Source organism: Silurus meridionalis, chromosome 11, assembly GCF_014805685.1.
Source record: "Silurus meridionalis isolate SWU-2019-XX chromosome 11, ASM1480568v1, whole genome shotgun sequence".
Lineage (NCBI taxonomy): Eukaryota > Metazoa > Chordata > Actinopteri > Siluriformes > Siluridae > Silurus > Silurus meridionalis.
Window position 1 is genome coordinate 9,234,509 of NC_060894.1, and position 27,307 is coordinate 9,261,815.

The window sequence follows — 27,307 nt, forward strand, 5'->3', positions numbered from 1 at the left end:
TTAACGAAAGAATCTCAGAGTTTCTAGGACAATGCTGGACAGTGTGTGGAGGTCACCTGGTCACTTCTAAAGATTAATAAATATTTAGTGTAAATGACTTGTTTTTCATTTAGACCTATCAAATGTGACCATGTAAAATTTACTAGTACTAATAGGTTTTTTTTTTTTACTCTACAGAATTGTGACGAATTCATAAGCTACATAGAAAATTATGCTACTGGATGCTACCGCGTTTGGTCAAAATCAAAACGTCATCATCCTGCGCCGTGTGTTGATCACGTGGTACGCAGCAGCGACGTCATAGAGAAAACGCGCCTGATAGACTCAGGGTGATATGGCTGATAGAAGATAGACGCACATTGCTACCGTAAACTCATATATACAGCGGCTATATTATTTTAATTTTGCCCGAAAATGAACAGCGTGGGGGAAGGCTGTACTGAACTGAAGCGGGAATATGACCAGTGTTTTAACCGCTGGTTTGCCGAGAAATTCCTGAAAGGAGACCGAGGTGATGATCCGTGCAAAGAAATGTTCAAGAAATATCAGTCCTGTGTCAAGGTAAACACGACTAGCGCGTTCAGTGATTATCTCCTCATAGGTTATAGTCGGAAATTATCTCTTGACTGATCCATTGTTGTGTACACATTTACGATTCTAATCCACACCTGACATTATTTGATGAACCGGATTAAGTGTAGGACAAAGGAGTCAAAAATATTCTTACTTTCTCGTCTTTCATCTCATTGCAAAGGCAACTGTCAAGAGGTGGGATATATTAGGCAGCGAGTGAAGAATCAAATCTTGAACTAACAAAACAAAAACTAGAAAAGGCATGGAATAATAGAACGGTGTATTAATAAACACCTAGTGTAGGTGCCATATTTCACTTCGCGCGTCTACTTGAATCACCACGAAAGCCAGAGTTCATCAGTGATGATCGTAAATAAAAGATTCGCTTATATTGAACGAGTCCCGCTTGAGCCTTTGCACAGAAAACCGAACAGAGTAGAGGAGGTGTGAGCTCAGTGGTTACGATGTTAGACTTCGGATCAAAAGGTTGTGAGTTCAAATCCTGGCACCACTAAGCAAGGGCCCTTGGGCAAGTTGTGTAAATGAGTTAATTGCAAGTCACTTTGGATAGGAGCATCTTATCAGCCAAACGCTGTAAATGTTATGAGTCTTCTGGTCCTAATCGTTCTTCCTTTTGTCACGTGACTCACACATACGCTATGAAGTTGATTAAAGGAAAGAAATTAACTAAATGACTCAAAGATTAATTCGGTTTGCTGATAGACATTAAAACGATCTGATCTTCCCACCACTAGAGTGCATCAGAGAGGAAAAAAACAATTCGGGATGTATTCAATGTGCCGTAGAAGCAGCGCGCTGCATATACACTGCCCCTATTGGCGAACACTCGGAACTACAGCTGTCACTGCAACGTTTGTAGTACCGGTATATCGTTCAACATTAGTTCCGAGGGCCTTTGACAAGGGTCCAAATTGTGATATGTAGACAATTGGGTCAGAGCTGGGTCTCAAAAACTGAAGCCCAGTGATTAGGTCATAGACACCCAGGGCTCACTGCAGTGTGTTTGGAGTCATGGGTAGACAGTCTGTTTCAATCCCACAGGAGAGCTGCTGTAGTAACTTGCAGAAAAGGCAAATTCTGGCTCTGATACAAAAGTGTTGGAAACACAGCACCTTGTTTAGCCCCAGGCCAGACAAAATGCCATTCTGGCACCCATCCACCACCAAAAGCCTGGTCTGGTCTTCTGCATCACATTTACAAATACCCCTGTGATGTCTATTGTTAAATGCGCTAAATAAAATGAGTTTTTATTTTGCATGATGCGGACCCAAAAAAAAGGGGATGCACTAGGGGAGGAAATGACATTTACACAGTATTAAGCAGGTGGTTTTAAGGTTTTGTACTTTAAATCACAGATGTCAGGGATTGGTTAATAAAGTCACTGTGATTGACAGGAAGATGGAGCATGCCATCCCTCCTACCTATAAAGAATGGCCACTTTTTATTCTAGTCCTTGTGGCATCATTGGGATTCGATCTTGCAGTCTTTATAAAGTGATTTCACGGTACAAGTTGGGCATTTTGTCTCCAGGGGCCTCTGACTGTTATAAAAAGTTTAATCACATTAATAATGATGTGCTTTTGCATTACAGAAAGCAATCAAAGAAAAGGACATCCCCATCGATGGCGTGGAGTTTATGGGTCCAAACAAAGAAAAACCAGGAAGCTGACATGACCCTGAACCACTATTCTTTAAACTCCATGAAAGAAATGATTCTGGATTGCGGTGATGACATTTACATCACACGTGATGCCAAAGATACAATGACGTGCTTGAGAACTTTTGGGTGCAGAGAAAAGCTGTTTAACGCTACACAGACTCAGCAGGTCAATTAGGCAGAGACTTCATACATACACAGTTAATGATAAATTGCTGTTAACCTGTATCTGAAACTTAACTAATAAATTTGAAGTAGAACTTGCATTACATTGTGTGTGTTTCTTTCCTTGTGTCCCTTAAATTGTTCAGATCAACATATAATCCTGTTGCTGAGATCCAGGAAAGATGACAACCAAATTTTGGGAGAACGCCACCAGAATTCAAATCTTTAATTGAAAAAAAAAAAAAAAACACACTCTTCATACATATTTAACATGATACAAAAAAATTAAGGGGGGTGGGGGTATATTAAAAAAAAAAAAGTTTTTTTTTATTTAAAAGAAAAGATTTAGAAGATAACAGATGAGCACAGCGTCCGCAAGAACAGCCATTTTTGCCACGGTAGTAACAAAGGTGGACAAACTTTTTTTTAATAAAGTCTGCTCTAAATGTCAAGATAAAATGTCTCTTCCTGCCAGTTATGAATGATCCAGTTATTATTGACCAGAAGAGGAACGTTTATCTTTCGAGATCATTTTGACACCTGTGAACAGAGACTAAGGCTTTTAATTGCGGAATGTAAATTAGAAAGAAAAATAAAAAAATTAAAAGGTAGGCCACGAGGAGAGGAAGGGGTGGGTTTTAAACGGGTTTGAATTCGTATGGCTGTTTACCGATAGTGCCGTGGGGGTGGGCTGTGGTGCTGAGGCGGCGGTCTTCGTGAGGGAGGGCTCAGGCGAGCCATATGGCGGGGAGGGGAGCGGTAGCGAGGGGGAGAGCCTCGGCTCTGATAGGGCGGAGTGTACCGACCACGAGACCTGGAGCGGGAACGGGAACGACCCCAACTTGTGCCTCGCTCCTCTAGTACTCTGATGTAGGCTGTTTCACCCTGTAGGAGGAAACGGAGAAGCTTGAACCCCTTCATTCCACTAATAAATGGCCATCATAACATTGTGGTAAGTGAGGGTAAGTGGTAAATAAGTAACTTAGTATTGGATTAGCTGTAATGGTTCATTCTGGGAAAATATAAGAAACCAAGCATAAAAATAAATAAACTCTTCCCTCAGCTTAACGGAGCCACTGGTTTCACTTTCCCTGAATAGTAATGCGCTCTTTATGCACTCGTGAATCTTTTATATAGTGATTGTGCTATTAAATGTGTAACCTGGTGGGATCTGAACTCCGTGCCATCCAGTCGACGCAGAGCATATTCCATGTCTTCCCGTCTGAGGAATTCCACCACTCCCTCACCGTCACGCTGCACATCAGCAAAGCACACGTCTCCTGCCTCCCTCATGTGGTCTTTAAGGTCTTGCCAACTTCCAGTGGGAGGAAGACCTGTAACAACAAGAACAAAACTTATGGATACAAATGCAAGTCGAACAGAGTCGTATCCCCGCGCTCAACAACCAATACCCCACGGCGAGGTACCCGCTCACCTACCTGTAACTATAACCCGAAACTCAGATCTGCGTGACGGAGGGCCAAACCTTCCTCTTGGTCCTCCGCCTGATCCTCCAAATTTGGCTCCTGAGGAGCGAGGATATTCCACACGCAGCTTACAGTCTCCAAATCCATATCCGTTCCTTCCATAGACAGCGTCCTCCGCATCCCTATGGGAAAAGAGTAAAGTGCTCCTAACTTTCTTTCAACTGAGAGACTTTTGAGAAATGGATCCTCCATGTTCCCTGTCTTCAGTCAGTGATGGTGAAAATGACAACATCAGCCCTGGAACTCACCGTGGGTCCTCAAAACGAACAAAGGCAAAGGGGATGGTGCCGCGGTTGTTCTTCAGCTCGATGTCCCGAATTTTGCCATATTTGAAGAAGAGATCCTCAATGTCCCTCTCCTGCACGTCCATGGGAAGGTTCCCCACATAGATCCTCCCGTCTGCCATGACTAAAATAACTGTACGCTCGGTGGACCTGCAGCCTTCGAGGAGACACAGGGTTCCACAAAACGGTGTTGAACAACAATCCCGATTCTAGTCCGTCCTCCTAAAAAATGTCTTAATTAAAAATCTAATCTTTGGGCTGAGCAGTTGTAGAAGTACATGTTGAGTTCAATAGACCATAGAACCTCTCCAAGACTTCAGAGTCTCAATCCTTAAAAACACAGGATAATCAATGAGTAGATAAATCCCAGCATTAGAAAAGCAAATAAATCACATTTCTATGGAAGACATAATTCCCAGAAGTGTAATTTCTTATAGCAGTATAAGGCCATGCTTATTGTTGTATTTATCCTGGGCTTCTAGTGAGAATATTTGCATTAAATCCCAGAGTAATTTGCATCAGGCACAGTGGCACGATGATTTTCAGAGCAGGTGTACAAACACTTTTACAAACCAGAGCAAATCACTCGCTACAAAGATTTGGTGTTCATATGAAAAAGCTTTAATGCAAAGGGTTTCCACCCTAATGTGCCTTTATGTTGTTTCAGTACCTCTCAGATCTTTTGACAAACAACATCTGATCTTTTCAGATCTCAAGAAGAATGAGGGAATAGGGGGGCAAAGCCATGTGAAAATAACACATTTGAGAGATTCAAATGACTTCAACGGGAATGTGAATATAGAAAGTGAAAGTTAACCAGAAAATGTCCACATAATACCATGCACAAGTTTTCCTGATCAAGTAGCTTTTCTCTGTGGTTCTCATTCGACTCCGCAAAACTCCCATAAATCATATTCCAGCACCTTCTTTTTTAACATGGGATTGAACTGAAGACCTTTTGTGTGTGCGCTTCACCACTACTGTAAACAAATTACCTTAGCTGCCAATCCTACCACACTTTGAGGTTTATTGTAAACAGCACCTAAACACATCGAATGAGGTGCCAAACATAAATGGTCTCTATACAAGGATGCACAAAGATCCCACTGATTACACACACACGTATGTAGTGTGTGTATCCCACACATTTTCAAATGGCTCACTAGAACCATGATACTGTGAAGACGTCAGATTTTAACACCTTTAGAATGCCTGTACCCTCTTTTGTGCAAACATGTTTATATTTTATATATATATATATATATATATATATATATATATATATATATATATATATACACACACACACAGACTACTGCTCGACATAGACTCTTCTGTGCAAAAGTTTTTGCACCCGCTTGTAGTTTACTCTGTGAAAAATGCTCACATGCAGGCTGTGTGAACTTTATGACCACAGCTAGACTTTATGACAGCTAAACCTGTGCACACTGATTTTCATAGCTGAATAGAAAATGTCCTGTGTGGTTAAACGACACTCGATGGCAGTGCTCACCATTTCATTCAAACCCTGACTGCCACACTGAAACTGAACAGAAGCTCCACGGATATAGAGAAGCCTGAGATACCTACACAATATACCTACACAAATCTAACGATCTTTTGGCCAGCATCGGCACAATGATAGATTTATTCTTGTCAGGTAGTTTATCTTATCAGCAAATCGTTCTTGTCCTTCATTGATCCCAGCAAGCTAAAAGCTAGCACACTTGCGTTAGCTAGCATGAACGGCACATGTAATGACCCGAACGGTATTTTAGTTTCAGTTTAACGTTTAGCGCAGTATTTACCCTCCAAACGTGTTTGCTGCAAAACAGCAGCAGGCAGAAGGGTCGGATCTCAGCACTGTATTAATCTGACTAGCTCCCAGCCCCAGCCTGCTTGCTACAGCGGCTAGCGCGCCTCTTTGTTGGGACAAAGCTGCTAGCTTAGCCGACTAGCACACGACCAGCGACATGCTCATTGTAAAGAGCCCGAGCACGAGGCGACGGAACTCCGCAACAATACATGCGGTGTCGGAAAAGTGCTAGAAATGTCCACGTGTGGTGAGAAATTGACCAACTTACCTTTAATAAACAGAAGACAAAGTACAGCTAGCCGAGATAAACAACCTTAACTGACGCTTCCTCTGAAGCAGGAAGTGTCTGATGACCAACGACGTGGCCACGCCCACTTTCACCACTTCCCCAGGGTTCAAATTGTGAAGTCCCGCCCACTCCAGAGAGCTGCGACTGAAGTGTAGAAAGTAACGCAAATGTTTTGTGTTTCTCAGCTGCTTTGGAGCATTTCTCGATTCATCCTTGTTATTTGCAAACCACTGTGTATTCTCAAAACAATTTGTACAAATAGCACAACACATTAGATTTCTTGCAAAAGCCTGTACTTTTCTCAAACCCCTTAGTTCATCTCTGAAAAGTAAGTATTTGTGTCAATAAACATCATTGTCACCAGAATGACAAGTCCTTTTGTCATTGTTCATAAAACAAGAACGTCACAATATTTAGTCATGTTGTCTGTATGACGGTGCACATTTTCAGTATTTCCTAAAATAAACTACGGCTTGGATAACAATGATTGAAAATGCATAGTAAAAGTGTGAATCCTGCTGTTAAAATTAATAAATGCCATGCAGATGCATCTATTAATTTAGACAGCAGGATTCACACTTTTACTATACTGTAATCGTGTCTGTTCTTTCTTGGTTGTTCATTTTTAAAAAAGTGTAATTCTGTGTTTTGCTCTTTTGCCAATTGAAGGTTCACAAGATTCACCTCTGACCTGTTTTAGTGAACTAGTCGATTATCGGTAACAATAAACAAAAATCATAATAATAATAGAATAGATGATAGAAATTTAAGCTTGACAGATTTTGACAACTGGTTTAACCGTGTGCATTCAATGACTTATGCAATGAACTGATGCAGAGATGTTTTGGGGGGTAAAACTATTCAGATGAAACTGAGGATTTCTGAAATTTTTGTCATGTCATCTCAACACAACTCAAACTCCACACACGGTATACAAAAGAACGAAATGCCATTACTACGGACCAAGGTGCATAGACAGTGAACAGTAATAGTAAACATTAAACATAGCGGAGTCATGGTGTGAGGTGACCGTGTGCAAGTGTGTGCAATATCCAGTGTGCATATTTTAGCTGAATGAGGGGGTGTCTATAGTAATCAGTATTCATGTGTTAAAGTGATTTAGTACTGGCAAGAAAGCACAGACAATTTGTATATTTGTAAATAAGGATCAGAAAGCTCTACTGCTCTACAGCTGGTGATGAGAGCTGCCCAAACCATTGCTGGAACAGTCGTTGCAAAACACCAGAGAACCTCTCCCAGTCCAGAGTACTCAGGACAGATTTTACCCACAAACCATAGGGATTGTGAATGACAAAGATTCACAGCCTCTCCTCCATCACTGTATACATGGATTATTCTCTGACATTGTGAGGTGTCTGCTAATCCTTCATTCACATGAGCACACAATTTCAAATAACAACATGAATGTGAATAACAACATAATCCCAATATACTTCTGCACAACTTTGCTCATGCATATTTTTGATGGTGACAATACACATTTTATACTTTATACATTGTTGTCTTGTGTCTTATTTGTCTTATGGCCTTATAATTTGTGTCATATGCTGCTAAGGGGAAAGGGTAAGAATTTCATTGTATGGAGTAACATACTGATTCCTGTACATATGACAATAAACTCTTAAATCTTAAAAAATTGTCCTAATACATCTAAATATTAGATATGGAAAATGGAAAAATAATTCAAACCAATCAATTCACTGAATTCATATGTGCCTGACCCAAACTACCAGGCCATTCAACACACACATATATTCACACACACACACACACACACACACACACACACACACACACACACACACACACACACACACACACACACATATATATAATAGTATAATAGACAAAAACTATTCTGTCACTGATCAGAATTTCACCTCTTTTATTTAAATAAGCTGATTAGTTAGGCATTTTATGTTTGGCTGTGAGTATCGTGTCAGTTTTCATGTCAGCAGCACATTCACAAGCTCCTCCTTGTTGTAATTTGAGGCCATTCACAAGTCTCTGATATTCCAGAGTAACCACATAAACTTTCATGACCCTGAAAGTCTACAGGGACTTAGCCAGTGAAATCCTGCCCTCTGTAGGTTTTCTAAAACACAAACATCATTCATTTTTTACAGTATGAGTGAAGATGAATGAACATTTCTAATGCTTTTGGGTACTGACTACTCAGTAGTTCAGAGTCTTTTGGAAATTCAATTTGGTTTCCATTTGTCAAGAGAAACCTAAATCAGCAATCATTTCTGTCTATTTACTGCATGTGATTATGTCTCCTAAATGGTGTGTGATTTTTGTAATGTGTGTGTAGTTTCAGCACCTTTGGTTCACAATCGGTGTGATGAAAAGCAATTAATGGCTTACCAAAATTCCATAGTACTTTATTAATTATTTGTTTATTATCCCTAATTAAAACTTTTATATTTATGTTGAATGGTCAATAAAACCGAACAGGCTTAAGCCAAACCCAAATCTTCCAAAATATACATCCGGCAGTAAATCATCTGAGTGGAAATGCATCTAATCCATACCCAAAACACAAGCCATAATTACAACCTCAAATAGTCTGATTGGTTCCCTGGTTGTCAGCTCAGCCCACAAAAAAAAAAAAAACAACAACACTGTCACATGCACTTTCACAACACACAAACACACACATTCACTCACACACCCTTTGTCACAGAGGCAGAGAGGTGAAAAGTAAGAAGCAGAGCAGAACAGGTTCTTTGAGCTGGGTCAGAGACTAAAAGCCTGGAATAAACATGTTGGAATGCTTCATGTTCTCAAAACATTTTTCAGGACTGACTTTCTCCTGACTCTCCTGGGTCTAAATCAGGAATTACATAAATAAGGTAGGATAAATTAAAAATCCATAATCTATAATCATAAGAAATTGAGCTTATTTAGGAAACATCTGTATTACCCTGTACTTGAATTACTGGCCACTAGATCTAACTGGGCACTCAACACACAACATATATTTTCATTCAGAAAATGTGGTTTGATATAACTTTTTTCTTTTTTTTTGTAAAGGTGAAGCTGGTGGAGGTGTGAAATATAAATAATAATTCCAGTGATAAACAAAATTAAATAGTAGTGTATCATATTTCCTTAGATATTTTCCAAGCATGAAACTGGAATTTTTCTATTTTGCACACATATTATACATTTAATTAGTATTTCAGGGCCATTCCTATTTATTTATTTGTTTGTTTGTTATTTTACATATTAACATTTTTTTGGATGACTTAAGCATGATAAACTGTTTAGGATTTGCAGTGCAGGCATCTCAGTTCAGAGATGAGATCTCAGGTTCAGATGTCAGTTCAGAGATAAGGTGAACCAAAAACACACTCTATACCAAATAGTGAACAAGTGCTAAATAGTTTATTTTCTTTGCGATATGTTGTTCAACAAAACAAAGCACAAAACGTCTTTTGTTCTTTATAAAATTCCACACATTTTGCATGCCTTCAGTTGCAAATGAAAAATGCAGCGAGCATGTCAAAAATGGGCCTTTCCTGTTTTGAATAGGTTGTTAGGCAAATATATATATTTTTTTAATTTTGCAGCCCTTGTTTTCCTAAAATTCGTTCACTTCCAAGGTAAAACCACGATAAAAAAAAAAAAAAACAGTATTCTTGGTGGTGAATGTGGTTCAAGTTTAGTTTTTTGTTTTTTATTTTAAGTTCATATCATCACTCTACATATACATACAATATATTCAACATATGTTACACCCCAAAGCTACATTTATTAGATTTTTCATTGTTTTTTTTAATGATTTCCTCATACGTCACATACACATGACAAATCAGTGAACGTGTCGCACATGATCATGATGCTCACATCACGTGACTGAAACCAATTCAAATCTTTGTTTGTAGAGCATTCGTATTTAATTGACATCTTGTACAGCACTCATTGTCTCATTGTTGTTGGTACCCTCTAGTCTTCATGTTGTTTCCATGAGCTCATCGTTTATGTTTATGTTTCTAAGGTTTACATTATGTGCATTGTTCGTGTTTTTATTTTATTTTTAACTAAAACTTAATCCACTATTGCATCTGCCTTCACTCACAATACCCGAAAGAAAGCTAGACCAACTGTTGAAGAACTGCTTACTATGAGAAGTACATGGGAAAGGAAGTTAGGTCAAAGCCACTGCTATGCTGTGTCCATTCAAATTTATTTTCCTCTGCAAATGTTCTTACACTTCTCACACACCACACACCTGTTCCACTTATAATATCACTCTTGCTCTACAACGGACAATCTCTTACCCCTCTGACCCCCAGAGTGTCACTCCATCTCCATTTTCTACAATGTATATCCCTATTTTTGGCTCTACTTTGGACATCACTCCACCTTCCTGCTCTGCTGAGAATGGTGGTCTGTCTCTCTGTTATGTGGAAAAGCTTTAATATTCACAGAAGATGTTGCTCTTTCCTTTGGGCTTATGGAGGATGTTGCTCCCCCATCTTACTTTGCAGAGAATGGTGCTCTGCCTTCTGGCCTTGTATATGACAATGTTGCCATTAAAGCTACTTCAGGTGTGAGCTTCAAGAAACCTGGATTAAGAGAACATTAAACATAGAGAGTGATTTGTAGGAAGCGCAAGTGTCAAAGAACCTCACAAGGAAGACCTCTTCTGAGTATCACCAGATAGTGTTAATAAGATTCATTACTCTTTATTAGCCGTGTACTTGCTAAAGGGGCATTAGGTGTAATAACTCATCCTGGTGAGATTATCTAATGGATTAATGTTTATTAATGTGACACGCTCTATATAGTTTCTTCTCTACAACATCAGAAGGATTCGACCATTTTTTTTATCTATACAGGCTGCTCAAATGTTTCTTCAGTCTCTCGTAATTTCGAGACTGGACTATTGCAATTCTCTGCTGTCAGGTCTACCATCTGAATGCGATTCGTCCTTTGCAAATGATCCACAATGCAGCTGCGTGAACTGCTTTCAACCTGCCTAATTCCTCCCCCACAACCGAAACTGCTGCGCTCCTTCCACTGACTTCAGATTTAAAACACTGATGCTTGAATACAAAGCCATTAATTGACCAGACTCATCTTACCTCAAAGCTCTCATCACTTCTTGCACTTCTTGCACCATCTCTCAGAGTAAGAGGTAGGTATATAAGTCTCTTCTCTGTTTTGGAACAGAGGTGGTGGAATGAGGTCTATTTTCCCTAGAGGTACAAATAGCTGAGTCACTGGCTATCTTCAAACCATGGGTGAAGATCTACCTCTTCATGAAACACTTGAACTAGCACTTATTTCCCTGTCTGTTTTATGGCTTTATGCAAAAAAAAAAAGTGTGCTATAATTTCTCTCAACAGAGTTTTGGCTGATGGTATTCTAATTTTGTAACTTTGTGAATCAGTGTTGACTTATTCATTGACAGAAAGTTCAAAGCACCTACATCGCTTTGGCTAAAGGGATCTGCTAAATGTCGTAAATGTTATCCAAACCAACATATCTCAAAACTATTGAAAGTTGTAAATATAAAATTGAATCTGATCAGTTGGTGAAAACTGTGTGCAGTTAAATAAATATCCAAATACTTATAATCTTTCATAATATAAATATTGAGCATCTTTTGACATACAGTGGACAATGTAATATCATTGAACAAACCATTTTTGGTGCTTCGCTTGGACAGATGATTCAAAAGTCCTAAGAACATGTTCAACTCTTGCATATACAACAATTAAAGTTGCAGACAAAAGCATGTACTTTCTTTCCATGTAAAATGTTTTTATTTTCATATAAAAGAAAGTAAATGCTTTTTATTTGTTTTTATGTTTTTTTACTTATATACAGTACACTATAGTCTATGCAGATTTCTGCTTGTAATAACATTAATAATCCTAATAATAATAATAATTATAATAAGTATAATCATTATAATTAATATTTTGTCAATATCGTGTGGTGCCTTAGTTAACAATGGTTTAAGGAGGCAGTGACAATTAAGCAAATAACAAATAACATTCTTGTAAAGGTAAAGGTGCCTTTCACTTGTCACATGTACTTTACAGCACAAAGCAAAATTCGCATATCCCAGCGATGTTAGAAAGCCGAAAGCACATCGCCCTTGGAACATCAGAATCAGAATCAGAATCAGGTTTATTGGCCAAGTGTGTTGACACGCACAAGGAATTTGGTTCCAGCTGTTTGTTACTCTCAAAAGTACAGACATAAATAAAAACCTATACAAGACAAAACAGACACGACAAGACAAAAACAGACTATACAAGACAATACAGACAATATGAGACAGTATAGACAGTGTGGGTAATAAATAGGGATACAGACCAGTAATGTACATAAAGTGTGGGAGTGCATGGTAGTGCAACATAGAGGGTAAGGGGCCTTACCCAAAGGCCCAAGAGTGGCAGCTTGGTGATTTTATAGACAGAGAGAAAGAGAGAGAGAGAATAATTTTAGCCATTAGTTAGAATTCGACTCAGTCATTCAACGAATAACCAGAAGGTCCTGTATTTCTTGTGCCACTATTTAACAAACAGAGGGGCATGTCAGCAGAACAGGTTCTTTATGATTAAGTTCATGCACAGAAAAATCCCCCAAAAGCCGAAACTGGGCTTGGTCAATGGATTCAAATTATAAAACAATCTTACTATCTTATATGAATATGTAGCTTCACATTTCTGTTTTGCAGGAGTTCTTATCCTGAGCCATGTTTGGAAGGTTGTTGCAATTGCTATTATATTTATAAAGTAGCCTATTACTGAACATGTCTGCTGTGTAAACTTATTGCCTTATAACAATTTAAATCTATCCTTTTTGGCTGTGCGGCTCTTGTCTCGTGAACTCCAGCAGTTTAATAAGAATCACTGGATGATCATGGGATTATAGCTGTAACATCATTGCGGTTGGGTCCCACATGCTCAGTGGAATCTGACCAAATCAGATTACCACATTTGAGTAACTAAGAACTATTCTCTAGAATACTGTACACTCTCAGAAAAATAGGTACTAAAATGGTACCTTTCCTGTCACCCTAATGTAATCATCAGTGGGGCATCTTGTGTATTTTTAGTGCAGAGATGCCCAGACTTACCTATAAAGGGCAAAAAAGTCGAATTTGTTTGCCTTAGGCCGAAAGTAAACATTGCAATGGTTCCCCTCATTTATGATTTTATAATATTTAGAAATATATTCATTAATTAACAAAAAACCTCTGTAAAGTTTTCTAGTTCAGTGAAACTATCAATAACACGAAAAAAAAAAAAAAAACAATCACTTATTTGTAGTGGAATAGAGTTCAAATGTTATATATGTGTCAATAGAATTTTTTCCTTTTTTTCTCCCCTCTTCTCATGTCTGGCATGGTGGGCCAAATCAAAAGTTCACCACTGACCAACACTGGCCCACAGGCCCTAGTTTGGGCATCTCTGCTGTAGGTTTAACCATTACCTAGAAATCCTTCATTGTATCAATTGTACCAATAAAAATTTTATTTAAAATTGTATTCTAAACACCAGATTTCTCAATAAGGTCCAGTTGTGTAGATTAAATCATTTTATGGTTCTCAATATACAGTGTGCATGATGATTAAAAGACACATTAAAAGAACAGAAATGACAAAGAATATGTAACGGTCCACACTGTAAACCCATTGTTTTGTCTGGATTTACCCACTCCACACACTCCTTTGATGTACTGTAAATGTTAACACAGTTAAAGGTTTTAGTTTCGGCACTATGAACTAATCTTGGGATTAACCGTGAAAGCCATTCATCCTCACGTGTCTGCAATATCTGCAACATGACAAACACATTCTTGCCATTTTTATGGGCAACAGTGTACAGAGGCTTTGAAAACATACTGTTATAAAGTGCTGAATCTGGACTCCATCTAGGAAACATCTCCCTACAAAAAAGTTTTCCATATTAATTACAGAAAAATTAATTTTTGTGTCATGTCTGCTGTAGAAGTCTCTGTGAATGAGATGCTTTCTGACCAATCAGAATCATAATGATCAGAATTATTATCACAATAGTAATGTACCAGTTCAATATTTTACATTGTGATAAAGGTTTAAACAGTTATCATGATAACAAAGCATGATAGTTATATATATATATATATATATATATATATATATATATATATATATATATATATATATATATATATATATATATGCTTCTAGCACATAGAGGAAAACATAAAGCTGTCTTTTCTTCCAGATAGCCTAACCTTTGCTTCTGCATCAACAGGTTTTTGGGAGTCAAATCTGGAGGGCGTGTAGAAATGACCAGGTCAGGTGCACACAAGCTTATGTTGGGGTTCCTGTTCACCTGCATCACAATGATGTTCTACTGTTTTTCGGCACCGTCTTTCCGAACCAACACGCCAAGGTTTGTTCTTCATGTTCTTGACAAAACAAGAGAGATGCAGGTGGAAATTTATAGTAGATTTGAAATTTACTTGCAGAATAAAATTACAAATGTGTGATAAATAACTTAACTGCTCTTTGAAATGAAGTGACTGCCACATTGACTTGCTTTATATATATTTTTTTTGTTGAAGCATTTTTATTCTTAGGATATGCAATCAAACTCCTAGTCTTAAGTCATTTCCTCATAATAGCTCTTATTTGAATAGCAAGTAGATCTAGTAATCCGTAACTGCAATTATCTCACAGATTTCCAGGGCCAGCTCCGTGTGCAAATAAAAGCCTAAAATGGCAAATGAAGAAGGACAGTTTCTCTACAACTAAAGAGGAGCATTGCGTGCCAAAAGTGAACCTGATGTTCTTGAAGACCCACAAATCAGCAAGCAGCACTATTCTCAATATTCTTCTCCGTTATGGAGAGAAGAACGGGCTGAAATTTGCTCTTCCTAGTGGTCGTAATGATTTCTCTTATCCATCTACATTTACACGAATGCAAGTGAAGGATTACAGACCAGGTGAATGCTTCAATATCATCTGCAACCACATGCGTTTTAATGCTCCTGAGGTTGAAGCGCTTTTACCAGACGATGCATTCTTCTTCACCATACTCAGAGACCCAGCTCTGGTCTTCGAGTCCTCGTTCCATTACTACAAAAGGGTAGTGCCCTTGACATGGAGGATCCATGGTGAGAATAAACTAAGAGATTTTCTGAATAAGCCACAAATCCATTTTGACTCGGAAGGATTCAACTCCTTTTATCTGAAGAACCTTAATTTTTTCGACCTTGGTTTTGACAACACGTTGGAACCAAAGGATCCAATAGTGGACAGCGCCATTCATGATATTGGAGAGCGCTTCCAGCTCGTCCTGATTGCTGAGCATTTCGAAGAGTCACTCATTCTGCTCAAGGATGCTCTCTGCTGGCAGATGGATGACTTGCTGTTCTTCAATATGAACACACGCAGGCCTACAAGTGTGTCCCAACTCACACCCGAGCTGAGGGCCAAGGCTCGTGAGTGGAATGGGGTTGACTGGAAGCTCTACCGTTACTTCAATGCCACTCTCTGGGCCAAAGTCGACGCCTACGGAAGGAAGCGCATGGAGAAGGAGGTGAAAGAGTTGCGCCAGAGGAACAGTGAGATGGCAGCGATTTGTATTAGCGGTGGGATGGCTGTGGAGGCTCAGGACATAAGGGACCAAAGCATGCGGCCCTGGCAGCCTGTTGGAGAGAGCTCTATTTTGGGATACAACATGAGGAGCAACATTGCACAGCAATACAGGGAGCTCTGCCGAAAGATGCTAACGCCCGAAATTCAGTACCTAACAGACCTAGGAGTAAATCTGTGGATAACCAGACTGTGGGGCTGGATCAAAACTATTTTCTCATTATGATTATTGAAATAGTGCCATTCTGTCTATCCTCATGACTTCCTAATGAAGAATGGAACAATTGTATTTTATTTAAAAATTTTTTTTTTTTTTTTTTTTTTACAAATAATTTAACATATTTCATGACATGATGGTGGCAAAGAAATAGCAGCCTTTGCAGTAAATGAGCATGCTTAATACTTATTGTGTGTGTAATAATATGTAAAATGTTTAAATAGATATTTAACTATGAAATGTACTATAATCCTTTATGATATTTTTGTGAAAATAATCCTGGGTGCAATTCCATAACATTTTCTTTTCCCCTCTCTGACTTTCGATGACTTCACACATTCTCTGATGATCTAATTTGCCAAAAGCTGTCGTTCCCCCTCTATTCTTCTCCCTATTCGTACATGGCACAATCTGTTTCCACAATCTGTTTCCCCCTCCTATTTGACTAACATGGTTTTCTCCCCTTTCTACAGAAGCTTCTCTTTTCCAACAATGCTACTACCTGCATGTAGATCTTTCCACAGCTGAATCTTTCACGGCCTCTTCTTCTTCATCACTAACATTGTAAACATCTGGCCAGGTCTTGACTGGCTTTAAATAAACTTTCTTCCGGCTTCTCCCGTTAGGGGTCACCACAGCGGATCATCCGCATGTTTGATTTGGCACATGTTTTTACGATGGATGCCCTTCCTAATGCAACCCTCCCCATTTATCCGGGCTTGGGACCGGCACTAAGAGTGGCTGGGGTTGGTTCCCTGACCGGGGTTCGAACCCGGGCCGCAGCGGTGAGAGCGCCGCATCCTAATCACTAGACCACCAGGGGACCCTCTTGACTGGCTTTAAATACAGCGCATTAATTCTTACATTGATTCTGAAAAAGCATATGCTATGCTGAACGACTGATGCAATCGCTCCTCAGTGGATTATCTTCTCCAAGATCACACCACTGAAAAGCTTCACGCCAGTGGGTCAGCCAATCTGTCATCAATCCTTACCTGAACTGAACTCGCAGCAGCCTTCACCATTGGCAGATACATGCTTTGGAATCAATTATAAAGGATGACAGTGGCAGTGAGACAGTCATATCAAATGTAATGGAAACGATACTTATCTGCTCCACGCAGACTGGTTTTCTACAGCGCTTGATGCTCTGACCTCTTCTATTCGTGGTCTATAACCGTTCCAGTGGTGTAGTCATTTCCTCATATGGTTTTCATATTGCTGTTATACTAATGATGCTTAACTCATTCTTTCCTTTTTCAAGTAGGATGTTGTTTAGCTTGCCTAAAGATTTTGATTCAGCACTGATCAGATCACACTATCGGACAATGCAACCAAACTTGGGGCTACTGTTCGACCAAGTATTCTTGAACACAGTGGTGAGCCGTCAGGGCCAGCATAAGAGAATATTAGCAATGGGTCTGTTTCATTAACCAATCAGATTTAAAATTCGCCTCACAGGGCCAGCTAGCTGGCCCAGAATAGCGTCAGCATTTTTCCGTCCTCTGATTGGTTGGTCCGAGGAAAACTGTTACAGACAAGTTTGATTGGCAAAACACATGTCTGTGGCGCTCTGCACACATTAATAAATCAGATTTAGACGTTTTTATGCCTACGGAGGAAGAGAAATTGATTTGGACTTAAAAATCCATTTTCAAGAAAAGCTAGACATTATGAGGAGATTATATTGCGTTTTTGTATAGTATTAATGGTTTCTATAATTGCGACCTGATAGTGGTGGTATTGAGAGGTGGATTAGGTCGAGTAAGTCCCCACTGAAGGCCCAGGTACCAAATGCATGGCCCGCCACTGTGTTAGCTTTTCCCATAGATGTTTGAACAACTGAGTCACCATTTGTCTTCACACAAAGACTTAAGTCTACCTCTTTGTAATGTACTTGATATATAGCTCTAGTAAGAAAACCTTTGACTTGTACTGTTTTTTGTTGCTATTAACTTGTTGTGCTAACACCTCATGGCTATCGGTACAGAGAACAACCTTCTGATCAGCAGCCTTGAGCCTCTAAGGAGTTATCACTAATTAAAGAAAACTTGACTTTACTGTTTTTGTTGCTGTATAACTTGTTATGGTAGCTCCTCAGGGGCAGTTGTGCTTCAGTGTTTAGGATCCTAAGATTCTGATAAAAAGGTTGCACTCTGTTCCAGTGTTGTTCAATCATGGCAGACTCTATGCCCTGGTGCTAGTTTTTCGAACAAGTTGTACAACTGCACATGTACGTGTGACAATAAAAGCTTTCATTACTTTTTGTTTTGTTTTGTTTTGTTTGCTTTTTCACCATATTGTAGCTGTGAGAACGTTGCCTATAACTTGTATTAGTATAAGGAAGTGTTTTTGATGTAGACTACAAAGCAAGCCGCGGATAAGGGCGTTAACACATATCGGAGCAAACAAAGTTGAGAAAAGCAGAGGCCAATTAGTGAGTTGCATCATAAGAGACCAATTTTTTTTTCTAAACACTATTTTGAAATTGTACATCCCTCACCTCCATTGTGTATACCATTATTCTGGGGATATACATAATGTTTTAGACCTCAATACTTGTGTTTGGTGGATCACATATTCAAGAATGATGTGGCATGATGTAGAATCTCAAGGAAAACTCTAATTTTCAGGAGACAAACCACTATGTGGTCTGCACCAACAGTAACACAGAGTACCCAGAACTGAGCTATTTAAATTTTATACATTTAACCTTTAAGGAAATTCTGAAGAAAGCTGCCCTGGGAGAGTGTTACAAAATATTACACAATGGTGTATGAAAAAGGTATATACACATCCAGTATATGTAAATATTTTACTTAGTTTCATTAGTAAACAATAATTACAGGAGTTGTGCATAGTAATTCAACAGATCCAGATTTAAATGGCAGTCACATGTGGAAATATGTACATTTTATTTACATTAGTCTTTCACTTATTTATAAATTTATGAATTGTGCCTTCTATGCTAACATCAGATGATCAAGTTCCTTGAACTGTTTATACAGTTTGTAACTGCATCACATTAAGGGGTACATCTTAGATTGCACAATTATTATTATTATTTTTATGGTACAAGTGGTTGTGGGTTAAGGAGCTCAAAAGAGGATCTCTGAACGCCCTGATGATTTGACCACACAAACTTATGATTAGTGCTCCATAATCTTAAACACTTAAGCCATAACTGATCCCATTGTTTATGCATGATTTCATGTTCAACTATAACCTATGGAAAAGCATAACAGGTTTCCTGCATTTCATAGACTATAGCAAGTGACAATGAGCCTGACTCCAAAAATTATAGCCATTTTCCAATAAAATCAAGTAAACAATTTGTTTTTTTAATGTCCCACAAAACATCAGACAAAACAGCATCCGGTGTATGTAAAATCACACAATAGTGTGTGAATTTGGGCAGATGAGCAGTTAAATAGTAAAAAAAAAAAAAAATTAAAAAAAAATAAAAAAAATTTTCAATTAATTATAATAATCATAAAACAACACTTTTGGTAAAAAGAACAATTAAAAAAAGTAGAGTAAAATGCAAAACAATCTCTTATCTAAAATGAGCCAAAGAAGTCTTAACATGACACCTGACTCTGAATTTGCCAGAGAGCTGGACTTGATGAGGTTGTGAGGTAAAAGAAAGAGGTACAGGTATAGGTATAAAGCTTTTTTGTGCTAAAGGGCTCTATAGAGCGTTCTGTACAAATGTGATATACAGCTTTATACTGTAGCTGCAGATCCAAAACTGGATGAGCTCATTCAAAAACCCAAGATTTACAGTTACACCAGTGTCCCATTGCAAAATTGTTATAGATAGTTGATTTGAGAAAAGGTCATGGAGCATGGACTACATGAAGTGAGTAGTGCTGAAGGGATGTGTGTGAGATGTCACCATTTGGATGCTCTTACCTTGACAGAAACTCTCATTACTCTCTAATAGGATCAAGATCAGACCTAAGAATTGTGTTAAACTGCTAGCGATATACTGACCAATCTGTAAATGTGATCCTGACCACTTTATAGCGTAAAGAAGGTGAAACAGCAATCAGACATGCACCAAATGCAGGCAGCAGACAGCATATTAGATCACCATGTCTTAGAAAAAGAGACGATGCAAAAGGAATGTTTGCATAGGCACCTCGTAAGTCAAGCAGTCAAATGTTTTTGTTTTTCCAGAGCAACACAACAAAAGAACAGTGAACAAGTGAATGAACAAGGCATGTTATTGATGTGTGGGTGTGAATTTTTAATTATTAAAAAGTCCATTAGATAATCAAATAAAAAAAATAAAAAAAAACATTTTACCACAGTGTCAATGAAAACAAATTTTATAACATTTTATTTAAAATCTTATGAAAACTCTGAGTTTGTTGTAGAGCCGACTTGGTGGATTAGGTTATGAGGTGAAAAGAAAGAGGTATAGGTATAGGTAAAAGGCTTTTTTGTGCTAGAAGTTTTTTTCTTTTCTCCTTTTTTTTCTCTTTACTTTTTTCTTTTTGTGCTTTTCTTTGAAAACAATAAGGTTGTGGTCCCCCAAGCTTAATAAGCCAATTCTAAAGTGTAAAACTTACTGGTACACCAGAGATCCACAACAAATTGTTTTAAATTGACCCTTTTCAAATAAATCTTAATTAAAAAAATATTCGACTTGTAAAAAGAGCATGGAGCAAATATAGTTGAAGCACCAATATGTGTGAGAGTACACTGATCATTTGGATGCTTGACGGAGACTATCATTGCCCTCTACTGCAACAAGATCAGACTGAAAAAGTGTTGGTGCTGGTGTCAAATTGCTAGTAAAACACTGGCCACTCATTAATTGCAATTCTTTCAAACTCTGCACTGTAAAGTTGTGTAGGTACGGTCTTGATCTGCAATCATATCGAAATTTAAACATCAGTCAGACACGCACCTGATGCAGGCACCAGACAACCTGCTAAATTACCATGTCTGAAAATAAGAAATGATGCAAAAAAAGTCTTTGAATAGGCCCCTCAATAGTCAAGCACTCAGAATCTTGTCCACTTCTGTTTTCTTCAGTGCAACACAACAAAAGGTCCCTTTAAAGACTACTTAAGTCAAAGCATTAGCAACTCTGCTTTAAAAAGGAGAAACACAAAATATACATCATTAATTCACCTTCAGTGAACACTCTAAATCATTTGGTAAATGCAAGTGATTTCTCAGCTGCAACAACTAATAGAAATAAATCGAAGAAATAAATCGAAGAAATAAATCGTACTACCAGCTGGATGCTGAGGATGGCACTGAGGAGTCACAAGACTGCATGTGACCGTACAGTTTGGATTTGCCTCGGGTTTAGCACATTTTTCCATATGGCAATGTAGGGGTGTAGAATGTTCAGCTAGCTGCTACTACATATTAAATACAGACTAATTTTTAACAATTTTCAAGACATCATTATTATTATTATTATTATAGATAATAATAATCATTATAACATTATTATTATTATAACATGTATTATATATGTGTAAATATATAATGTTAAAAGGTAAATGAATAATAAAAAATACAAATAAAAATAAATCTTTTATTTACATTTTCACAGAAATTCACATATCCGTGTCTCTTTAAAGCACAACGGCTTTTTCCGTTCTAACAAATAGAACTGAAGCGCAGCCTCCTCTCTGAGTTCTGATTGGCTAACGGAAGGGAACGCTCTGTCGAATCAGCATAGTTTCCGGACGGAACCAAACAGTTGGCTTGTGAGCGCGCCTTTTGGCTGCGCACGCTGATTGGATACGTTTCAAACCAGCTCACCCTTCCCTGTACATGGCTTCTACATAGGGTGCAAAATAACCAAACCTTCCCCCTTTACAGTGCACTTTGTGGGAAGAATTTGGGGTGCTATTTGAGATCGAGCAATTTCCTCGTCAGACCGAGGGGAGCCTGGAGGATTCTGAGTGCTGCCGTGCCGAGTAAGCAGTCTGGCCGAGGCTGCAGTGCAGCCCGTGTGGGGCTCCTGGCCTCGCGCCATGCTCGCCAACACTCCGAATTAATCCAGTGTGGACCCTCAGCAGGCAGCACAGAACACTGAGTTGCTGACGAACTCTTGGTAAAAAAACTTTTTTTTTTAAATTGTATTTTACGGTGAAAAAAATTTTTTTATTTACAAAATTTACGACTCCCTGAAGCAGTTTTATGGCCAGTCAGTGGTGGAAACTTGGGTTAAAAAACCAGGACAAGAACAGATTTAATCTGTAACTCTGCAATTAGTCTGAGATCCTAATCTGTGGAAAACTACAGGACGTGGTAATGGTGACATTTTCTTTGCGAGCAGATCCGAATTCGGCAGGAAAAGTCGCGTGTCCATGTTTTATATTAGTGCCATTAAAGCCTGACTATCACTTTGGGTCAAATAAGGACTTCACAACTCGAGTGACCTTTTTCTCAAGAGCTCGACTGCTCATTCAATTGCTTTCAAATTATATTTTGGGTAAATACCTAAGCCGGAATATTGGAGTTGTGGAGAATGGAAAAAAAAAGGCCTATTTTTATTAATGGACCAACTTCCAGACTGTCGGTGTGTCTGATGTGTGTGTGTTAGCGCCCTGTGTTCAGCAGGACTAGCCGAGCTGAAGGAGGGAGGGAGCTAGCAAGCTGGTTCTTTGTTCAGGAAACCTCGCTTCAGAGCATAAAGACTGGTCTTTGGAGCTGAACTACACGAAATTGGGTACATTTAGCTGGTTTTAAGGTTACTGTTTTTTTTTTTTTAACAGACTTTATTCTGAATTGAAGTTGGTCTTTATCCAGAGGCGGCGTCGGGAATCGTGTGCTGTGTGTGCTAGCGTTAGCAGCCTGACTAGCCGCGGTGCTTGAATGTGCTTTGTTTTTATTTCGTCAAAAAAATGTGTTCAATGTCTTCTAGAACGCGTTGAAACGTGGGTTCTTGAAATATCCTGGGTGGAAAATGAGCTGTCTTTTCTGTAATGTAAAAATGTGCCAGACAAACGTGCTAAATTTGTCCCCCACACACACGCACGCGCTCGGGCTTCCTTTCGAAGGCGGAATGTATTTCATTAACGACGCTTTTGAATGAAAGGAATTTCCTCTGAAACTTTATGGCGACATAAAGGATATTGGTTTATCCAAAACTGGGGATTTGTCTCGTATATTAAAATGTTATTCCTTTTTTTTCCGGGGCTCCAGCAGATCTGTAGACTGTTCCAACACGGTTCTTCATTTAGCCATGCAGGGGCTGATGAGGTCATGCAGGCTGGCTGCGACATGCCAGTGTGTCTCCCATCTTAAAATGCTCTATGCGCGCGCGCATACACACACACACACACACACACACACACACACACCAAGGGCAATGCATAGTCTGCTTCACCACTAAAGGTGGAACCTCTCTCTCTTTTTCCCATTTCCTTTTTTTTAAGGGTCTTTCAGAAATCTCCAAGCCTCTGCAGTGCAACAGACGCTCTCTTGCAGACCGACAATCATGGTGAGCTCATTCATCATTTCAAAATAAAACAAGAGTTTAAATCCTTGTAAAAACCTGCTTCATGTCCTTGCACTATTATTTTATTGTATTCATGTCTCGTTTGCTTTTCTAGCTCCAATTTGATAATTTCTTTTGCATGCATATACCCCCCTCTCATCTGGACTGATTCTGCAGCAGTACCAAGCGGTGTCGGGCATCGACTTGTGTCCCGTGCGTTGGTGGAATTTGTGTGTGTGTGTGTGTGTGTGTGTGTGTGCTGCAGCAGCACAGAAGGTTCATCGGGTTCACAGTGGCGGGTTGAGACAGGACGGGAGGGGTAAAGGGAGGAGGGGGTAAAGTGACCTCTTTTTACTTGGCTTGGACACGCGCCATAACTGCAGTCAGGGACGCGGAATCGACAGGATTTGAACAGGTGCCGGGCTGCTGTTGTAGCCGTGTGTGCTTTGCTTTAAAGATGATCGGTTTTGTTACTTGGAATGGATTTTGTCCCGGTGCCTCTTTAGCTCCATTAAAACAACCACCACCCCAGAAAAATCTATCAGGACTATTACATGTTCCTTTATTTCGATAAGGCTGTGGTCTGATGTATTAGACAAAAATGATCAGATTACAGTCTAACCTTCATCTGAATGGAACTAAATAGCAACCACGTCTAAGGGTTTTTATTGTTTCTTCTTTTATTTTACTTTGCCTGAGTCAGAAATGCATTACTGTGGGGAAGGTGTTATCATGTCATTTAGCATGTTTAGAGGTTTCCTATATCAATCTTTGCAGTAGTTAACACTTTATTGCTTTATTGCCCCTCCCCAGAGTTTTTCTTCAAGCTTCCTGCTGCAGAATTGAACTGACAGAAACGATGGAGGATCCCCAGAGGTATGATCTAGTACTCCACATTCAAAAACAACCACCATGAAATTAAGTTCAAAACAGGCTGTATGTGCTGCATATGCCTTGGCAGGCCGCTACTACTTCTCTTTACTCCTTTTTGTCTCATCTGTATCTCAGGGTTAACATCTGGGTGCCTGCACAGGCCAGGGCGATGGGGAGCCACAGCAAATATTCGACATTCCTTCCGCCTGATGTTGGATAGAAGTGGTTTATTAACATGGAGTCTCCTTTAACAAAAGGAGTCCGGCGAGCCTCCTTGTATATTTTTTTTGTTTTTGTTTCCTAAATTGTGTATATTCTCATTTTTATGGTATGTGGTAAAAATGAAATATGACTCTGGGGCCGTTTGCCTCCCCGTCTGTGTGGTTTTTTTAATACTCTGATAGAAACGCTCGGGACTCTAAGCCTTGATGATAAGTTCATGCTCTCGGGAGGACACAAAATAGCGCCGAACGCCACAAAGCACCTTGCGACAGAGCTGACAGATTTGGAGCTGTACAGACCGGCACGTCTGCATCGTTTACAACCTCCACAGGGCCGAGAAAACCTGCAGCAGCATGTCATCCACTTGTCCACTACCTACAGAAGCAGGATCCTATTTCCCCCCCCCCCACCCCCTCTGGTGTTCGTACTGTTGTGTTTTTCCACAGACTCTCCAAGACTTCAGTATTAAACCTGTTCCAATATTATGTCTTACAGTCACTATGCTAATGGCAAATACACCATGAAGGTGAAATAAGTGGTAAAATCTTTATTCCCATAAACCAGGTACATACTTTTCCAGCACACACCCTGACACTAAACTGTCAGAATTCATCAGTCAGTCAGTTTCTCTTTTTTTTTTTTTTTTTCTTCAGATTACAGATTCACCTTTAACCTACAGCAACTGGTCTTGTCTTCACACACTAAACTACTGAAACCAATCTTCTCAAACTCAACAGTATTTACTGAGGCTAAGAGTCCCCAATTCCCACGCAGTTACTAGACGCTTTGTAGTACATAGTAACACTTTTTTTTTAACCTTGCTTTGATTAATTTTCATTTTTGGCTTTTTTCGTTTTAATTTTTTTCCTTTGCCAGTGTATTAAAGTGTAATCATGTGCGTTGTGATATAGAAGTAGCTGTAGAAACCGCATTGTTTCCTTGTGGTAAGTGATTGAGATGCTGCCACGGATTTGAGACACTGATGAATGGTGCTATTTTGGACTTTAATCTGCTCCTTGGTGAGGTAGCCAAGATGGTTTTTATTTCATATCTCTTCACGTCTGGAGAAGGTGTTTGGTTCTTTGTTGTATGGTTGTTGTAACTTGGTCTGGATTGACCCCCTCCCCCCCTCCCCCTCAATCCCTCCCTTTATCTCTCCTCTCTCCTCCCACTGTCGTTTCTGTGCGGCTTTCTCTTTGGAATAAACAAAAAAATAATTAACTAAAAGAATGCACACCAACAAAGTAAGGTGATCAAAGTGATTGCCAAAAAAAAAAAAAAACAGTGGGAGCAATCACAAAACTGCAGTTATTAATGTTTTCCCTTAAAGGTCGAGAGCTGATCTGTTGGATTAGTTGCACTTACTGGCACTAGGTAATTTGGCAGCGGAAAAATAGCATACCATCTGGGAATTTTTTTTTTCTTCTTGATCGTACTATCAAGAACCTGTCTCTAGGAATGTATTTAGCACTTAAGATATGCATAGCAAGGGAACTTTGAGCAGAGAGTTGGCTTCTTTTGAGGTGTCTTTTGCTTAATAAAGTATGTAAATATATGTTCACCCAGGTAAAGGCACCACTGACAGCCTTTTTTGTAGGACAACTCCAATAATCATACTGTCCATGGTTAGATTGGTCCAATGATACCAATCAGCTAAATGGCATTCACCAGCTGAAAATCAGATGCTTCTAGCAGCCCCTCACATCTCACAGCACACAATCTGATCATGTTCAATCCTAAAATGAAAATGTAGCACTGATGAATTAGTGTTCATCAATTTTTTTTTGTTTTCTTTAAGACTAGTGGATTTGTGAATGACGTGTCTCCCCTTGAGGTTTTATTTTTATTTCGGGTAATTCTGTATTTGCAGTTTTGTCTTTGCTTCCAGTTTAAAATATATTTTGAAGAAGAAAAAAAATCCCAATTCAACGGCCAACTTGAAAGCCCACTTTAGTTTCTTTTGTCTTCCTTTTTTTATTTCCTCTCCGCTATAGTTGGAATCTTCCCAGCTTGCTCTAGATCTTCCCTAGTGCATCAGCTGCATGTTTTCTGCTTTGATTCATTTACATCTTGACTGTTTGCATTTTTCTCTCACAGGCTAGGTATTCTAGCTTCTGTAAATAGCTTAGCTTTAGATAGGGTCTGATGTACTATGTTGAAATACTATAATAACTTGATGTAAAAAGCAAAGAAGAAGAAAAAAAAACAGTTTGTGATCAATAATGAAGCACTCGGTATTGTATAAGTAATTTTGACAATTTAAGCAGTAGAACAATAAACATGCAAGCTCTCCAGGGCTGTGTTGTGTGTGTTCATTCGTTCTTTTAAGGTGTACTAGTTTGCCCCTGTAAAAGAAAACGATCAATAAAATGATTTCTTAGAAGGAACGTATTTGGGATGTTTGCTTTTCTTTTCTAATGATGAACAAGGGTCAAGTCCACCTAATACAGAATCTTAATGATCGAACCCACCTTCTGTTGCAGGTGAACCCACACACTCGTGCTGAGACACACTCCGATACCCACCCCCACCCATACCTTATTCTAGGGCCAGGCAGTGACTTTTTGTGCTTTTATTACGAATGGTGTCAGATGTCAC

General features: G+C 39.0%; 3 protein-coding genes and 2 long non-coding RNA genes across 9 annotated transcripts; 3 read left to right on the forward strand and 2 right to left on the reverse strand.

Moving 5' to 3' along the window:
• The first annotated feature begins 288 nt into the window (after positions 1–288).
• triap1 (TP53 regulated inhibitor of apoptosis 1) lies at positions 289–2,517 on the forward strand. Its single transcript, XM_046861980.1, has 2 exons — positions 289–561; positions 2,186–2,517. Exons 1-2 carry the CDS (start codon positions 415–417, stop codon positions 2,261–2,263), a joined length of 225 nt encoding a protein of 74 aa, XP_046717936.1. The 5' UTR covers positions 289–414; the 3' UTR covers positions 2,264–2,517.
• Positions 2,518–2,717: 200 nt separating this feature from the next.
• On the reverse strand, positions 2,718–6,410 carry srsf9 (serine and arginine rich splicing factor 9). 3 transcript variants are annotated; one of them, XM_046861977.1, is made up of 5 exons: positions 6,272–6,410; positions 4,152–4,517; positions 3,856–4,025; positions 3,578–3,750; positions 2,718–3,301 (listed from the first exon to the last, which is right to left on the reverse strand). In XM_046861977.1, the coding sequence occupies exons 2-5, from the start codon at positions 4,307–4,309 to the stop codon at positions 3,083–3,085; spliced, it is 720 nt and encodes a 239-aa protein (XP_046717933.1). In that variant the 5' UTR covers positions 4,310–4,517; positions 6,272–6,410; the 3' UTR covers positions 2,718–3,082. The 3 variants fall into 3 exon arrangements, with proteins under 3 accessions (XP_046717933.1, XP_046717934.1, XP_046717935.1); XM_046861978.1 differs by having other exon boundaries at positions 4,152–4,344; positions 6,272–6,405; XM_046861979.1 differs by lacking the exon at positions 6,272–6,410 and adding an exon at positions 5,996–6,160 and having other exon boundaries at positions 4,152–4,344.
• A 2,590-nt stretch (positions 6,411–9,000) lies between these two features.
• gal3st1b (galactose-3-O-sulfotransferase 1b) lies at positions 9,001–16,852 on the forward strand. 2 transcript variants are annotated; one of them, XM_046860469.1, is made up of 3 exons: positions 9,001–9,168; positions 14,548–14,718; positions 15,006–16,852. In XM_046860469.1, exons 2-3 carry the CDS (start codon positions 14,612–14,614, stop codon positions 16,147–16,149), a joined length of 1,251 nt encoding a protein of 416 aa, XP_046716425.1. In that variant the 5' UTR covers positions 9,001–9,168; positions 14,548–14,611; the 3' UTR covers positions 16,150–16,852. The 2 variants fall into 2 exon arrangements, with proteins under 2 accessions (XP_046716425.1, XP_046716424.1); XM_046860468.1 differs by having other exon boundaries at positions 14,578–14,718.
• Positions 16,853–20,299: 3,447 nt separating this feature from the next.
• LOC124393791 lies at positions 20,300–21,831 on the reverse strand. Its single transcript, XR_006927379.1, has 3 exons — positions 21,709–21,831; positions 21,392–21,521; positions 20,300–21,244 (listed from the first exon to the last, which is right to left on the reverse strand). It is a non-coding gene; the product is annotated as an uncharacterized LOC124393791 (long non-coding RNA).
• A 239-nt stretch (positions 21,832–22,070) lies between these two features.
• On the forward strand, positions 22,071–27,003 carry LOC124393790. Of its 2 annotated transcripts, XR_006927378.1 has the most exons (5): positions 22,071–22,225; positions 23,553–23,617; positions 24,428–24,490; positions 24,623–24,763; positions 24,892–27,003. It is a non-coding gene; the product is annotated as an uncharacterized LOC124393790 (long non-coding RNA). The 2 variants fall into 2 exon arrangements; XR_006927377.1 differs by having other exon boundaries at positions 24,623–27,003.
• Positions 27,004–27,307: the final 304 nt, after the last annotated feature.

Bases quoted from the DNA above. Each gene is read 5' to 3' on its own strand.
- gal3st1b (XM_046860469.1), top strand. From the start codon at position 14,612: ATGACCAGGTCAGGTGCACACAAGCTTATGTTGGGGTTCCTGTTCACC. The intron at 14,719-15,005 runs GTTTGTTCTTCA...ATTATCTCACAG, and splicing joins TTCCGAACCAACACGCCAAG to ATTTCCAGGGCCAGCTCCGT.
- srsf9 (XM_046861977.1), bottom strand. From the start codon at position 4,309: ATGGCAGACGGGAGGATCTATGTGGGGAACCTTCCCATGGACGTGCAG. The intron at 3,751-3,855 runs GTAGGTGAGCGG...TTGTTGTTACAG, and splicing joins GTTTCGGGTTATAGTTACAG to GTCTTCCTCCCACTGGAAGT. The intron at 3,302-3,577 runs GTTACACATTTA...TTCCTCCTACAG, and splicing joins CGGAGTTCAGATCCCACCAG to GGTGAAACAGCCTACATCAG.
- triap1 (XM_046861980.1), top strand. From the start codon at position 415: ATGAACAGCGTGGGGGAAGGCTGTACTGAACTGAAGCGGGAATATGAC. The intron at 562-2,185 runs GTAAACACGACT...TTTGCATTACAG, and splicing joins AATATCAGTCCTGTGTCAAG to AAAGCAATCAAAGAAAAGGA.